General features: G+C 52.3%; 1 protein-coding gene across 3 annotated transcripts; it reads left to right on the top strand.

Moving 5' to 3' along the window:
• Positions 1-311: 311 nt before the first annotated feature.
• LOC142821486 (uncharacterized) lies at positions 312-14,619 on the top strand. Of its 3 annotated transcripts, none has more exons than XM_075912514.1 (10): positions 312-548; positions 967-1,424; positions 4,973-5,068; positions 5,619-5,849; positions 6,156-6,178; positions 6,869-6,981; positions 7,544-7,603; positions 9,568-9,768; positions 11,200-11,313; positions 11,601-14,619. In XM_075912514.1, the coding sequence occupies exons 2-10, from the start codon at positions 1,053-1,055 to the stop codon at positions 13,124-13,126; spliced, it is 2,736 nt and encodes a 911-aa protein (XP_075768629.1). In that variant the 5' UTR covers positions 312-548; positions 967-1,052; the 3' UTR covers positions 13,127-14,619. The 3 variants fall into 3 exon arrangements, with proteins under 3 accessions (XP_075768629.1, XP_075768627.1, XP_075768628.1); XM_075912512.1 differs by having other exon boundaries at positions 11,598-14,619; XM_075912513.1 differs by lacking the exon at positions 312-548 and having other exon boundaries at positions 932-1,424; positions 11,598-14,619.
• The last annotated feature ends 279 nt before the right edge of the window (positions 14,620-14,898 follow it).

The following is a 14,898-nucleotide window of genomic DNA, read 5'->3' as shown; positions in this document are numbered from 1 at the left end:
TCCCATGAGCTGTCTGCCCCGGCCCAGGGCCCGGCCCCCCCGCACGTGCCGCGGGTCGGTGTCTCGCGCCAGGAGGCGGGGCCCGGTGACGTCGCTGTGGCTCCGCGCTCTGATTGGTTCGTGGAGCCCCGGACCCGGACCCTTTCCGAATCCCTCCCCCGCCCTCAGTGTCCCTGGGGCGGCCCGTCACTCCCAGCGCCACAGCGGGGTCAGGGGAATCCCCGTCACCCAGGCGGGAGAGCAAGGGGGGGGCAATCAACGTCATTGATGACGCCATACGGGGGCGGGGAAATCGCACGTCACTCGGGGCTGACAGCTGGGGGTTCCCTTGTCACTCGGGCTTCAGAGCAAGGGGCGGAGCGAGCAACGTCACTGAGGGGAGCCCCTCGGTCTGAGCTAAGCCCTGGCGCTGGATTCTCATCGGAGTCATTGACTCGCTGCGCATGCGCGGTCTGACCGCGCTCGCCCCATTCCCTGAGTTCCCGGCCGTGCTCAGGCCCCGCGCCGCGCCGTTGGGAGGGGCCGTTGGCGCCGTTACTCGCTGCAAGGTTAGTCCAGCGCGGGGGAGGCCTCAGCGCAGCGTGAGGGAGCGGGGCGGGGCTGTGACCCCCCCCCCCCCCGTCCTGCGCTGCTGGTGGGTCCGGCGCTGGGGATCGGGGCGCTCTGGGGGCGTCTCCGGCCGGGCAATGGCCTCGCCCCCCCCCCCCCCCGCCTCTGCGCTCGCAAACACCCCGCGCGTGTCCCCCCCCCGGCTCTCAGCGCCTCCTGATGCTCCCGCCGGGGGGGGGATTTGCACACTGGGAGAGGGGCCCTGGCATGAGGGGCGCAGAGACGGGGGGGGGGGGGGGGGTCTGGCTGGGCAGGAGGCTGAGGAGCCCAGGGGAGGCCCTGGGAGGGCAGGGGGTGAGCGAAGCTTTGGGGCTTTTTTGGTTTTTATTTTTAATTTTGATTTTTTTGTATCCTCAGTGCTGGTGCCTCACGACTCCCCCCCCCCCCCCCCCCCCCCCCCATTGCTCAGCGCAGGGAAGTGGCTGCCCAGCCCAGAGGCAGCCATGGCAGCAGAGCGCTCCCTGGAAAGTGTCCGGGAGGAAGCGCCGCGTCCCGTCTGTCTGGAGGATTTCACAGCCCCTGTCACTCTGGAGTGTGGGCACAATTCCTGCCAGGCCCCCCTCAGCCATCGGTGCAGAGACACTGAGCAGCAGGGACCCCTCCGGCCCAACCGGCAGCTGGCAAACGTGGTGGAACTAGCCAAGCCGCTGAGTTTCCAGGCAGCACAGAGAGCAAGATGGGACGGGGTGTGTGGGGAGCACCAGGAGGCTCTGAAGCTGTTCTGTGAAGAGAATCAAACTCCTATCTGTGTGGTGTGTGACAGATCCTGGGATCTAACAATGGCGCCTATACAGGAAGCTGCCCAGGAGTACAAGGTACAGAGTTGCTGTCCAGTGTGATGGGAAATAATGTTGGGTTTTAATTACAGGCTAATTTCACTGACTGTTATCGGGCACAGGTGTGGCACAGCTCTGTGAAGCCTTCATGGTACAAGTGATGCTGTAAAAAGTAAATGCTCTGGCTTTGTGGCAACTTACATCAAGTCTTTACAGATACCTGATGTGGGAAATGTTTCTCTGAGGCTCTGAATCCTGAAACCCACCTTCACTGGTGACAGGAGGGGTGTTTGCACATGGGAAGGTGTTAACAATCAGAGAGGTTTAGATCACAGGATCAACAGGCCACTCTGTCAGTGAGCTGCCTTGGGACTGGAGAAGAGGAGGTTGCAAGCTGTTACTGATTGGAGGAATGGGACTAATAATCTGACATTTGCCTTATAGACCCGCAGTGGCATCAGGGCCCTGCACAACACCCAGCAAGGGAAAGTCCCTGCCCTAACTGGTAGGGACCCAGCTCCTTGCCCCTCAGCATCACTGAACAATGATGAAGTGTGGCCCTTATGAGGGAAAGATGCCTTGATAAAGCCCCAGGCCCAGCAGGGAGAGGAGGTTTCCCACTAAGATGCTGAACTCCTGGGCTCCTCCATGAGGAGTTAAACTCTGATTCAGCAGCTGGCACTAGATGAGGTTGCTTTGTGGAACCCCAAGCACCTTCACTCCACCCATAGCAGGGCTTCAGGAAGTGCAGGTCCATGCCAGGCAGAACTGGGATTCAACTAGATTGTAGCAAGAGTTCTAACTGGTTAACTGATGAGCTAATGTTTATCGGTGCCAGTTACCTGTTAAACTCCTCACTGCACCTGCAGTGCCCGCTTGCCTCTGGCAGCTAATGTCAGTCTGCAGCTGCTGGGAGTTCCTATTGGCCAGCAGTTATTGTGGCTGCCCCCAGCAGACCTTGTGAGAGATCCCCGATCTCAGGAGAGCCTATTTCCACTACCAGCCCTACCTGTCTGCAGGTTAAAAAATACTAGAGGGGTAGCCATGTTAGTCTGAATCTGCAAAAGCGACGAGGAGTCCTGTGGCACCTTATAGACTAACTGAAGTGTAGGAGCATAAGCTTTCGTGGGCAAAGACCCACTTCGTCAGATGCATGTAGTGGAAATTTCCAGAGGCAGGAATAAATATGCAGGCCAGGATCAGGCTGGAGATGGCGAGGTGGATCCAATCAAGGAGGATGAGGCCCACTTCTAGCAGCTGATCTGGAGGTGTGAATTCCAAGAGAGCAGAAGCTGCTTTTGTAGTTAGCAAGCCATTCACAGTCTTTGTTTAATCCAGAATTGATTGTGTCAAACTTAAAGATGAACTGTAGCTCAGCAGTTTCTCTTTGAAGTCTGGTCCTGAAGTTTTTTTGCTGCAGGATGGCTACTTTTAGATCTAAAAGTCTATAAGGTGCCACAGGACTCCTCGTCGCTTTTAAAAAATACTGTCATTGATAAAATTGTAATAGATTACATGATTAGTATTGTTAAGCATTTTTTCCTCCCTAATCCCCACCTCGTTTTCCTCACCGATCCGTTCTCAGCCTTTGCAGGTGTCCTCCAGTATCCTCAGGGTATGTCTACACCACAGAGTTTATTTGAGTTATCTTAATTCGAAATAGCTTAATTCGAATTAACTAACTTGAATTAATGCGTGTACACACACAATGCAGTTGGAATTAGCGTTTTGCTAATTTGAACTACGGCATCCACGCTGAGTAGACACAGAATCAGATTTAAGGCTGGTTGGAACCAGGTCAGGGGTATCTTTGTGTGGCTGTTGCCTGAGGCTGAGGCTTGTGCTTAAGGGGACACACACATGACCCACCCCTCCCCACTCCCCATTCCCCCTGGGCAGCCAATGCTACAGTGTCCCTGCTGGCTTTCCTGCCTTGCTGTGGGACAGCAAAAGCATTTGTGTCTCAGAGTGCTCTGGTTGCTCTCACTCAAGACACCATGGCACTCTGCAACATGGAGCCAGAGCAGCCCCTGGGCACCTGGGTGCATCTCGTGGATGCGTTGCTACCAGCCTGGCTGCACCTGCTGCAGGCTGCCATCCGGGATATCCACAGGGGGGCTGTCAGTATCCAGGAGGCCCTGTGGGAGAGCGTCTACCCTGAGGAGCACTCAGAGCCTCCCTGGTCTGCCCCACTGGGGGCTTGTGCCTCATTCCTCTCTCACGTCCTTCCGCTCTACCACTCCCTAACCCCCCTTCCTGATGTCCAATAAAATACCTGTATTTTCATGAACAAAAACTCTTTATTTAACAAAACTGGGGGGGAGGAAACCCTGGTGAGAGTTGGGAAAGGAGGCTGGAGAAGGGAGGAAGGAGAGGGACACCTGGGAGGAAGGATCTGGAAGGGGAAGGCAAGTGAAAGAAGGGGGACAAGAACCTCAGGGTTGGGGGTCTTGCCAGCCCTCCTGTCTCCCAGCGCTGCGTGTGCGGGGCCCTTGGCATCCCCGAGGCAAGGAAGGGGGAACAGGTGGTGGGGGAGGAAGAAGAAGCAGGGAGGGGGAGCAGGAGTGGGAGGAGGAGCGATAGCTGGGGCAGCCACAGGGGCTGGAGTGGCAGCCAGCACCAGTCTCTGCACCAGGGTCTACAGGTTGTCGTGGATGGCACGGCCCTGCTCCAGCAGCTCCTGCAAGCCCTCCTGCTGCAGGTCTTCCTCCACCCAGCGCTCCTGGCAGCAGACCTGCCTGGCATATGGTGCCAGGTGCTGCCGGTGGTGGTACTCTAGGTGCTGGGTCATCCTGCTGGCCCGGGTGCAGGAGGCTGTCCTGAGTGGGGCGGAGCGCCCTGCTCTCGCAGCTGGTGCAGCTGTGGAGAAACAAGAGACCTGCTCAGTTATCCCTGGGGACACAGTGGGTGAAACCCTGCCCCGCTCTGCAAGGTGAGGACGGCAGGTCTCCGCACCATCATGTCCTGCTATCCCTGGGAGTGTGAGCTGGCCCAGGACTGCATCGATGCTCCTGTGCTGTATATTGTGTGGGGGTTGTTGGGGGGGGGGTATGTGCCCTGCCTCTGCATAGAGGGAGCTTCTGGAGAGAGGGCATTGTGCAGTGTCTCTCCCCGGGGTCAGGAGCATGTCATGTACCTTCATACATACATGTGTGTGGGTAACAGGCCAGGGCCCCTGTGTGGCACATGCACAGGTTGCTGCGTGATCTGTGGTCAGCAAGGACCACACGCGCAGTCCCTAGGCTCCCCCCCCACACCCTTCTCTCCTCCCCCCCCCCCACATTAGGGGACAGTGATGGCACTCACATGTTGAGGCCTCCCTGGCCTCGGACAACACTGGCTACAAGCTTGCTGGGATGGCTCTGGGTGCCAGGCTCGTGCCAGGCTGTGATTCCAAATTAACTTTGCTGTGTAGACATACCCTCAATCTTCTCCTGTCTCTTTTTCTATGGACAAACCCACGTCCTGGGCTGAGTCCCTGCTGGACAAGGGCAGAGTTCCACAAAACTGGGACTCTCTTAAAGGCAAATAAATGGGCGCCCAACATCTAATGGGGTTTGCACTTGTGCTTATTTCTGTTTCTTCAGGAAAAATTGGAGACTCATTTGAAGATTCTGAGGGAGGAGAGAGAGAAGCTGCTGAGAAGGAAAACAACAGCAGAAGGGAAAAGCCAGGAGTATCTGGTAAGTGCTTGTGGCTATGGACCAACAGGGACTGGCAGTGGGAGGGCTGTGTTAGGAGGCAGACTCCTGTGTGGCCTTGGTGAGGTTGGGCTTATTTGTGTTTCTCCTGGATCATGGATTGCTGGCTGAGATCCATCTGTAGACAGGCCCTGAGCATCCATGTCAGCATGAGTTCATATCCAGCCTTTGTGGCTTTCCAAGGGAGCTGAATGTCCCCTGAAGGGCTGTCTGCTCACTTGGTGCATTAACATGTTTGCTTCTTTTTCCTCCCTGGGTATCTCTGTCAGGCTGGAGCTGAGTCCTGCCTCCTGCTGCTCTGGGTCTGAATTCCCAGAGCCCATGAATGACAGAAGATGTTGCCCATCACTGAGGGACATGGGTCAAAGGAGATGCTGGTAGAGATGCCTCTGCCGAGTAACCACAAAGTAGAGTCAAATGTCACACATTTTAGGTTTTTCCAAGAAATTCTTGCTGCTGCGCACTGTTCTCCATGAAAGAGCCCTGGGCTCTGTCCATGCCCCTCACCAGCCCTTTCCCTGTTTTCACACAGAAATGCACCCAAGCCAAGAGGCAGATGATTGTGGCCGAGTTTCAGCAGCTGCAGCAGTTCCTGGAGGAACAAGAGCAACTCCTGCTGGCCCAGCTGGAGAAGTTAGATGAGGAGATTGGGAGGTTCCAGACTGACACTGTCAGGAAACTCTCCATGCAGATTTCCCGCCTCAGCGAGCAGATCGGTGAGCTGGAGGGGACGTGTCAGAAGCCAGCAAGTGAATTCCTGCAGGTGAGACTGAGGGAGAAACGTCCCAGCTCCTCACACAGGGAAGGGAGGCTCCTGAATCAGAAGTGCTGGGGTCCAGCATTCAGATCTCAGTGTAACACCTTCTGCATTGCTGCCATGCGAGTGACTTTTGTGCTTTGTAGAGTTACAGGCACAGAGCTATTAGAGATGGCAAAGCCCCATGTGCTCAGGGGATCCATGTTCCTGGGGCTAGGGCAGGGCCTCTTCCCATGTTTGCAAAATCCCTTCTGTGAGGTCCCCTGTGGGTGTCCAATGAGGCTGAGATTCTTTTCTGTGTCTTTTTTCTAGGACGTCAGAAGCGCCCTGAGTAGGTACGTGGCTCTCACTTCCCTCACACTGCAGAGCGCGGGAAAAGGGCTTGGAACTGATGTTAGCACCACATCTCCACAGGGCTCTACAGCCAGACGTTCGATACAAATATCTCTGACTCCTCTAATTCTGAGGGTCTCATCGTCGCACTTTAGACTCTGGAATTCCCCATTCAGGGCACAGTCTAACCTCAGGTGTTTGCTAGAGCTCTCACCTCCCTGGGGCCTGGCTGCTTCAGGACTATGGGGTGGAACATGGGCCTGTCACTGCTGGGCGCATTCAGCCCAGAGCAGCAGGGACCAAGAGTCTGTCCCACCTGAGGGCTGTTTGGAGACCTGTGTGGAAGGAGCTGGGGAGGGGGGAGCTGGTGTCTCACTGTAGTCCCTAGTGGACAGATTCTTTCAGCCCTTCACATGGGAACCTTCTGTCCCTCGGCGCCTGGGCCAAGGAGTAAGTTGGCCATGGAGACTCAATTCCCCTTTAGTCCCCCAGCCAGTCTCCCCAGACCAGAAGTGAAGAACAGCAATGGGACCTTTCAGGGGAAGGTTGCACGGTCATGGAATGTATCGTCCTTGCTCTCAGGCTGGGAGAATTGGAGGATTCTAACTCCAGGCCTATTAGAGCTGAGACTTACTAGCCAGAACTTATCAGCAGTAAACTAAATACAATCACATGGAATTGTTTCTGTCCAGGTGTGAGACGGGGCAGTTCCAGCTGCCAGAGATTTCCCCTGAACTGGAAGAACAAGTCAGCACCTTCTCCCAGAAAACGATTGCGCTGTCGGAGACTCTGAGGGAGTTCAAAGGTACCTGGAAGGGACGGATGAGGGGAAAGTGGTTCAAGTATTTGAGACTACTGAATCTGGCCTCTGAAGTCAATCTTCCCCTGCCTCAATTCCCACGTGAAGAATGATGGCCACATCACTCTGCTCTCCTTAGAGACACTAAGCGAACAGACCCAACTGCTTGCAGATAGAACCAGGGGTTCGCAAACTCTGAACCTCCCATTTAGAGATCAAAATGGCCAAAGTTACTGTGATGGCCACGTGTTCTGCCACCACAGCTCCAGGTTATGATAAGAGGCAGTGAGTGAATGAGAAACCAAGTGGGAGGGGGTGAGGAGGGAAGAGTAAAGCTCATTTACAGCTTGTCTCTCCTGGGATGGGTGTGAGGCTGCAGAGATATTGGCTCCATTGCTGAGAGGTGCCCGAGTGAGAGAGGAAATGAAAGTTTCAGACTCTTTCATACTAAATACCTGAGTGTGTATGTATCTGATCTCTGATACAATTGAAACACAGAGTTCAAAGTGTGAACATTGTTATAAATAGGAGAACCTGGAATCTCACCTCTTATTCCTTCCCCCACCAGATACTCTGCCCTCTGCACTGGAGAGAGGAAGATTAAAATCTCTGGGAGCTTTCAGACAAGGTGAGCTTGCAGGGAGAGATTCTTTAAATGATGAGAAAATTCCTCTGAAAACATCTTCATGGGATTGTCATTGAAGTTACCTATCAAACCCAGTGACCATGGTGCACACAGCCCTAAATCTCATACACTGATCAGTAAGGAGCCCCAGGGGCGCTGCTTGGGGACCTGCAGACACTTTGAGAAACACTGATCTACAAGGTGTGATGCTAAAGGGGTGAAGTTAAAGCACACAATGGACGGCACCTTCAGGCTCATATTTCACTGCTCGGACAGTTTCAATATGGGATTAGTTTCAAACAATAAATAGGCTGAGAGCTGACTGGCTTCCACGGTATCAGTTTGCTTATGGTGAGAAACTTCTGGATACACAAGGGCTCTTCAGTCTAGTGCAGACCTGGGCAAAATACAGCCTATCTAGCTCACCAGGCCATTGGATGCAGCCCACTGATGCTTTGCGAGCCATGGGCTAGTTCCATGCTTGCCACTTTCCACCTGCAAGCCACTTCACCGGAGGTGAAGCGGAAAGGCTACAGGCACTGCTTCCACCCCCAGGACAGTCTCATTGGCTGGTTTCTGGCCAGAAAGGAAGCACTGTGCCCCCTCCCCTCTGGCTCAGTTATTCACTCACCCACATGGCCCCGCAGCCTGTATGAGGGTTGAGCAGGCTTCCTGCCTGCCTCAGAGAGGTGCTTGGCTTCTTTTCGGGAGTCACTCAGATAAGTCTCCTGGCCAAAGCCTGCCTCTGGCACCCCAACCTCTATTTTCCCCATCTAATTCTCTGCCCCCAACTCCTGGCTCCCACTCCACATACCCAAACTCTTTGTTCTTTTCCTGCATCCAAGTAACCCTCGTCTCTTTATTTGTCCACTTAGCCTTTCCCCTAAATTAACTTTACTTTAAATATCTCGTGAGTCGTTGCTAATCCAGTGCCCCAAATCACACTGCCTCCTTCACCCGAACTCCTTCCCAGATCCCTCTTTCCCTCCTGCATCCCAACCCCTTACCGAAAGCTCCCTTCTTCTCGCAATGTCCATCCCATACGCTCTATTTCCTGCTTAATGTCTTGGAAGAGTGCAGCTCTCAACCACTTTCCAAAATCTTGGAGTCTTTCCCCCCGCTCCCCAAACAAAATGAATTGCTCACCCCTGGTCTAGTGGATACAGTTCAATGAGAGTCAATAACTGAAAGCTGCAGTCAGAATTTCAGGCTAGAGAAGAGGCACAAAGTATTTGATGGGTAAGAGGATTAGCTGTTGAAATAAATGAGCAAAGAACTGATGGGTTCTCCATCTCTTGATGTCTTCATATCAACACTGGGCGACTTTCTACAAAATATGCTGTGGGGAAACAGAGCTTTGTGCATGGGTAGCTGGGCTAGGTGTAATGGCTTGTGCCACAGAGGGGACAGACTGCATGGCTAAGGATATCTTCTGATGCCATGAATCCATGAATTTTAAGGTCTTATCCTGTAAACATTCAGCACACGTGTTTAATAATATGTATATGAATACTCATATTATTGTTGTGGAGAGAGTTTATAAAGTGTTCTCTGTTGTGGAGAGAGTTTATAAAGTCTGTGTCAGATGAGAGAACCAAAGTTTGGGTTGCAAATCACTGCATGAAGACTAAGGATTATAAATACAGCAGCCCAAATTAAATTAAACCTATGTCCATGTTCAGGCAGATGAATATGTGGCTTGTTTAGCAGAAATCCTGGGTGCTGAGAACTGAATCCCATTGTTACAGGCAAAGTAATATAACTCAAGACAGGTATTGAGAGAAATAAATACAACTTTCAGATCTAACTTGTGTGTGGTTTTTATGGAATATCTAGACTCAACGTTTGCCCAAAACTGCAGAGTCCAGCATGTTTTTCACCAGGGACAGAGTCTGGGCAGAATTGGGTGTGGAAAGGATTAAAAGCCCTTTTTGAAATGTCTCCAATTCCCCTTCTTCCTCTGCCAGGCTGCAGAACACCCATGTCTGACTCCAGCTCAGCCCCTGGCCTGCAGATCCAGAGACAGGAAATGGCCGTGGCGGAGCCGGTGAGCTTTGAGGAGGTGGCTGTGTATTTCTCTGAGGAGGAATGTGCTCTGCTGGACCCGGGCCAGAGAGCCCTCTACAGGGATGTGATGCAGGAGAATTACGAAGCTGTGAGCTGGCTGGGTGAGGATTCCTGTCCCTTTGTGTAACAGAAGCTGAGTGGGCTCTGGAGCAGCTGGGTTGGGTTTGGTTCAGGGTCCTTTATTGCCCAAACCCCCAATATCAGCAGTATGTGCCTCAGTAACCCTGGCTCTTGCGTGAGAGATGACTCGTTGACATAATAGTGGTGCTGCTCTTCCCACAGCCAAGGTCTCATTGTGGTTCCAACCATCTTGCCCATGTTGTGCCTTGACCGTAGGTGTCAGTGGAAGGGCCCAGGCAGGTACCAGAGTTGTCGGGCTGGGTGCAGCTGCTCTTAGCGTCCGCAGGGTCCCCTTGTGCTATTGTGCTGAGCCCCTGGAAGGAAGGCGCCAACTCAGAGTCCTTCCCTTCCTCTGGTAGATTCTGTGCAACCCAGAGGGGCACCAAATGGCAGGCTCAACTGGCCACAAAATGAGGGCTGCTGCTGCTGGCAGAGCCGAACCAAGGCTGCAGAAGGGGAGCTGAGCTGCAGGAGCATCTACGAGCAGCAGAGAAGCAGCCCAACCTGTCTCCACGTTGGCTGGCACAGTCAGTCAGGATCAGGAGTATGGACCATAGGCAGGGCTTGAAGTGGCGAGCCAAGGATTCATTTTCCTGATCAGACAATTCCCCTGCCTCCTTCTGGCTCAAGAAGGGCATCTGAGCCCAAGAGCAGGGCAATTCCATCCCCCAGCCAAGAGCTTTGTGGGCAGAGCCCATAGGGATCTAGAGCTCTGCTGGATCCTTTCCCTCCCAGCCCTAGAGACCTGACGGCTACGTCTACACTGGCCCCTTTTCCGGAAGGGGCATGTAAATTTCACGAGTCGTCGTAGGGAAATGCGCGGGGGATTTAAATATCCCCCGCGGCATTTAAATAAAAATGTCCGCCGCTTTTTTCCGGCTTTTAAAAAGCCGGAAAAGAGCGTCTAGACTGGCCCCGATCCTCCGGAAAAAGTGCCCTTTTCCGGAGGCTCTTATTCTTACTTCAAAGAAATTACTCCCGTGAAATTTACATGCCCCTTCCGGAAAAGGGGCCAGTGTAGACGTAGCCGACATGTGTCAGCTCAAATATGAGTCCTGGCTAGGGGCGTCTGTCAGTCCTGAAAGTCTTAGAGCTTTCCCGTTATGAACAGTGTGTTCCTGTCCTGCCCAAGTATGGAACAGGCCCTAAAGGAGACTGAGTTGTATCCTGTAAGAGTGCAGCAGAGCACTCAGTTCCCCATGGGAGTCAGCTGGGCTATTCCCAACATGGTAGTTGTACAGGGGTATTATGGAATTAGTGTATCCTGGGATCTTGTACCAACCAGAGACCAGTCTCTGGAAGGTGGGGAAGGAGCCTGTCTGGGTAGGAGACTCAGATCCTGGCTTTGGAAGCAGGAATGGCACAGACCTTAATGAACAAGATCAGCACTTGGTTAATTGCTCCCCAAATAGGATTTCCTATTTCCAAAGCTCATGTGCTCTCCTGGGTGGAGCGAGGGGAAGAGCTGCAGATCCCGGATCTCCAAGGCTGTGAGGAAGGGGAGATCATCAGTGACACCCACACAGGTGAGAAATCAGCTAAACTGACTTAAACCAATGTCTGTGTTCTCATAGCAGATGTTGGTTGTGTGTTTTCATCAAGTCTGACTGGCCCTTCAACCAGTCTTCAACTCCACGCTGAGAGTGCTGGGTGGGGAAAGAGTTATGGTGGTGCAGGGTGAACTCAGCTCATGATTATTGTATCTTTCCAGCCATTCTTTGGGTTTGTCCCGCATTTTCTGTTCACCATTCAGAATTTTTCTTTCATTTCAGCACAGGGAATGACTATGTGCTTTCTCTCTCTATCCCAGCAGATGATGGGATGCTGAATGAGAACAGTGAGAGGAGTCTTCAGGAGGAAGGACCTGAGCGAATTGCTCCATGTGGGGTGTTAGTGGAAATATCTGAAGGGCATGTTTCTCAGAGTCCTGAGCAAGGAGAGACTCGTGAGAGTCTGCATAGTCTACAAAGGCAGCAGGGAAACCATCCAGAAGCAGGACAGGATAAATTCAGTCAGAGGAGCAGAAGGTTGAAAACAAACAAACAAACTGTCCAAAAGAAAATCCCCCATCAACATTCAACTTGTGCTTGGAGTGACTGTGTAACTCCTATTAAACATGAAAGAGCCCAAACAGGAGAGAAACCCTTTAGCTGCTCTGACTGTGGGAAAAGCTTCAGTCAGAGGTCACACCTTGTTATCCATAGGAGAGCACACACAAGAGAGAAACCTTTCAGCTGCTCTGACTGTGGGAAAAGCTTCAGTGACAGGTCACAGCTTGTTATCCACAAGAGAGTTCACACGGGAGAGAAACCCTTCAGCTGCTCTGACTGTGGGAAAAGATTCAATGACCGGTCACAGCTTGTTATCCATAGGAGAGTTCACACGGGAGAGAAACCCTTCAGCTGCTCTGACTGTGGGAAAAGCTTCTGTCGGAGGTCACAGCTTGTTATCCATAGGAGAGCACACACAGGAGAGAAACCTTTCAGCTGCTCTGACTGTGGGAAAAGCTTCAGTCGGAGGTCACACCTTGTTATCCATAGGAGAGCCCACACAGGGGAGAAACCTTTCAGCTGCTCTGACTGTGGGAAAAGCTTCAGTCGGAGGTCATGCCTTGTTATCCATAGGAGAGTTCACACGGGAGAGAAACCCTTCAGCTGCTCTGACTGTGGGAAAAGATTCAATGACCGGTCACAGCTTGTTATCCATAGGAGAGTTCACACGGGAGAGAAACCCTTCAGGTGCTCTGACTGTGGGAAAAGATTCAATGACCGGTCAAAGCTTGTTATCCATAGGAGAGCCCACACAGGGGAGAAACCCTTCAGCTGCTCTGACTGTGGGAAAAACTTCAGTCAGAGGTCACAGCTTGTTATCCATAGGAGAGCCCACACAGGAGAGAAACCTTTCAGCTGCTCTGACTGTGGGAAAAGCTTCAGTCGGAGGTCATGCCTTGTTAGACATAGGAGAGCCCACACAGGAGAGAAACCCTTCAGCTGCTCTGACTGTGGGAAAAGTTTCAGTCAGAGGTCACACCTTGTTATCCATAGGAGAGCCCACACAGGGGAGAAACCTTTCAGCTGCTCTTACTGTGGGAAAAGCTTCAGTCAGAGGTCAAACCTTGATACCCATAGGAGAGCCCACACGGGAGAGAAACCCTTCAGCTGCTCTAACTGTGGGAAAAGCTTCAGTCACGGGTCATGCCTTGTTAGACATAGGAGAGCCCACACAGGAGAGAAACCCTTCAGCTGCTCTGATTGTGGGAAAAGCTTCAGTCAGTCCTCAGCCCTTGTAAGACATAGGAAAACCCATAAGGAAGAAGCTATTCACCTGCTTTCACTGTAGGAAATGTTTCAGTCAGAGGTCACACCTTGTTATCCATGAGAACTCTCACAGGACAGAAATCCTTTAACTGCTTTGACTTTGGGATATGCTATAGCGAGAGTTCAAGGCTTGTTGCATATAGTTGATCCCACACAGGTGAGAAACCCTATAGTGGGGGTGAGCAAAATTTTCTGTTAGTAGAATCCAGCCTTCCTAAGACTTTGATCCTGTCCACAAGGCAGTGCCAGGCCCCACCTCAAAATGAGCATGTGCTGAGGGGGATGCAGCTTAACCCCATCCCCTCTTCATGCTTTGTAGCCACTAGAGAGGAGGCAGTGCTAGGCTGAGTCTTTGCCACACAACCCGACCCCGGCACTAAAGGCACTGCTGCCACTACACTGCTGGCCTCCAGGGCCATATGGCCATGTCAGGGGTGCCTCTGGGGCTGTTCCTGATCTGCATGGCTGCAGTAGCGACACCTCCAGCCCTGGACTGAATGGGTGCAGTAGTGGGGTGTCTGGTGTCCGGGGCTGGTCCTAGTCTGTGTGGCTGCTGCTGCAGAAGTAGAGCCTCCCTCTGTGGTGACCAAGACAGTGTGACTGGAGATGTTGCTGCAAGAGGGCCCAAAGCCAGGTAATATTTTCTGTCCTTCCCAGACACTCCCTCCCAATCACCTCAATTCCCTTTCCTCCAGCAGCCAGCATTCCCAGCTTTCACTGACACCCTCCTTTTTTCTTGCACCCTCTCTCCTGGCCACACATTGCATCTTCCCCCTGGCCAGACACCTGCCTGCTTCTGCATCCCGGATACTTCCTCAAGACCCCAACCCTTTCTTGAGGCCCCTGTCACGTTATTGGATTTTAAGGTGATCATACAGATAACTGCTGTGATCACGGGGAACTGTTTGCCCCAAATTTGGTACAAAGTGGGCCGTGTGAGGTGTCAAACAAAAGCTGATATTGTGCTGATTCTGTGTATGGTATTTGTGTACTTGTTTGGAGTTTGCATGGGGAGTTATGACTATGGTCTCGGCTGATGCTGTGTATGGACTGCCTGTCATGAGGACGAAATGTCCTATGAGTGACTATGCTAGTCAGTATAGCTCCAAGGACAATAGTTCACAAGGTGGCCAATACACACCTGAAGAGGAAAGCTGCAAAGCAGCCAGAGCACAATGGCTGCTGGCATATGAAATAGGTCACTTGACCATGTAACTAGCTCTAGCTTGGGAGACACCAGAAATGAATATCAAATGCCATGAGGGGGGCTCCATCTTGTCTTCAGTTTTGCTACTTATCCCAGATGCAGCCTTGCTAAGGACAGAGACACGGGAAGGATTGCTGACCCATCCTGACATACGATATACCCCAAAGACTTATGCTAGTAGTTTGTAACATCTCCACTAAGATACTGCATCAAGAATTTGCTGATTGATGTATATAATGTATTCTCCTTAACAGCCCTACTCTCAACCTTTTCTGTCTTATATTAATAAACTTTTAGATTCTAAAGGATTGGTCCACTGTGATCTGGTGGGTAAGATCTAAAGTATAAATTGACCAGGAATTCATGGGTGGTTCTTTGGAACCGGGTGGATCTGTTCTGGGTTGGAGAGATTGGGCCCTCACCTGTTTGTAATCCCAGGGGTGATTGTGGCATAGGAAGAGCTGGAGTATCTGAGGGGTTTTGCTCATGAGGCTTCCTGCAGGCTGGATTGGCAGCTGAAGTGCTCAGTGTGACTGGTTTGTGGCCTATTTTGGAAAGGTCTCCAGTGAAGGGCTGTCAGCAGTCCT

The sequence above is a fragment of the Pelodiscus sinensis genome, chromosome 31, assembly GCF_049634645.1.
Source record: "Pelodiscus sinensis isolate JC-2024 chromosome 31, ASM4963464v1, whole genome shotgun sequence".
Taxonomy (NCBI): domain Eukaryota; kingdom Metazoa; phylum Chordata; order Testudines; family Trionychidae; genus Pelodiscus; species Pelodiscus sinensis.
Note: the sequence above shows the minus strand (reverse complement) of the source record. Positions and strands in the feature narration are given on the sequence as shown.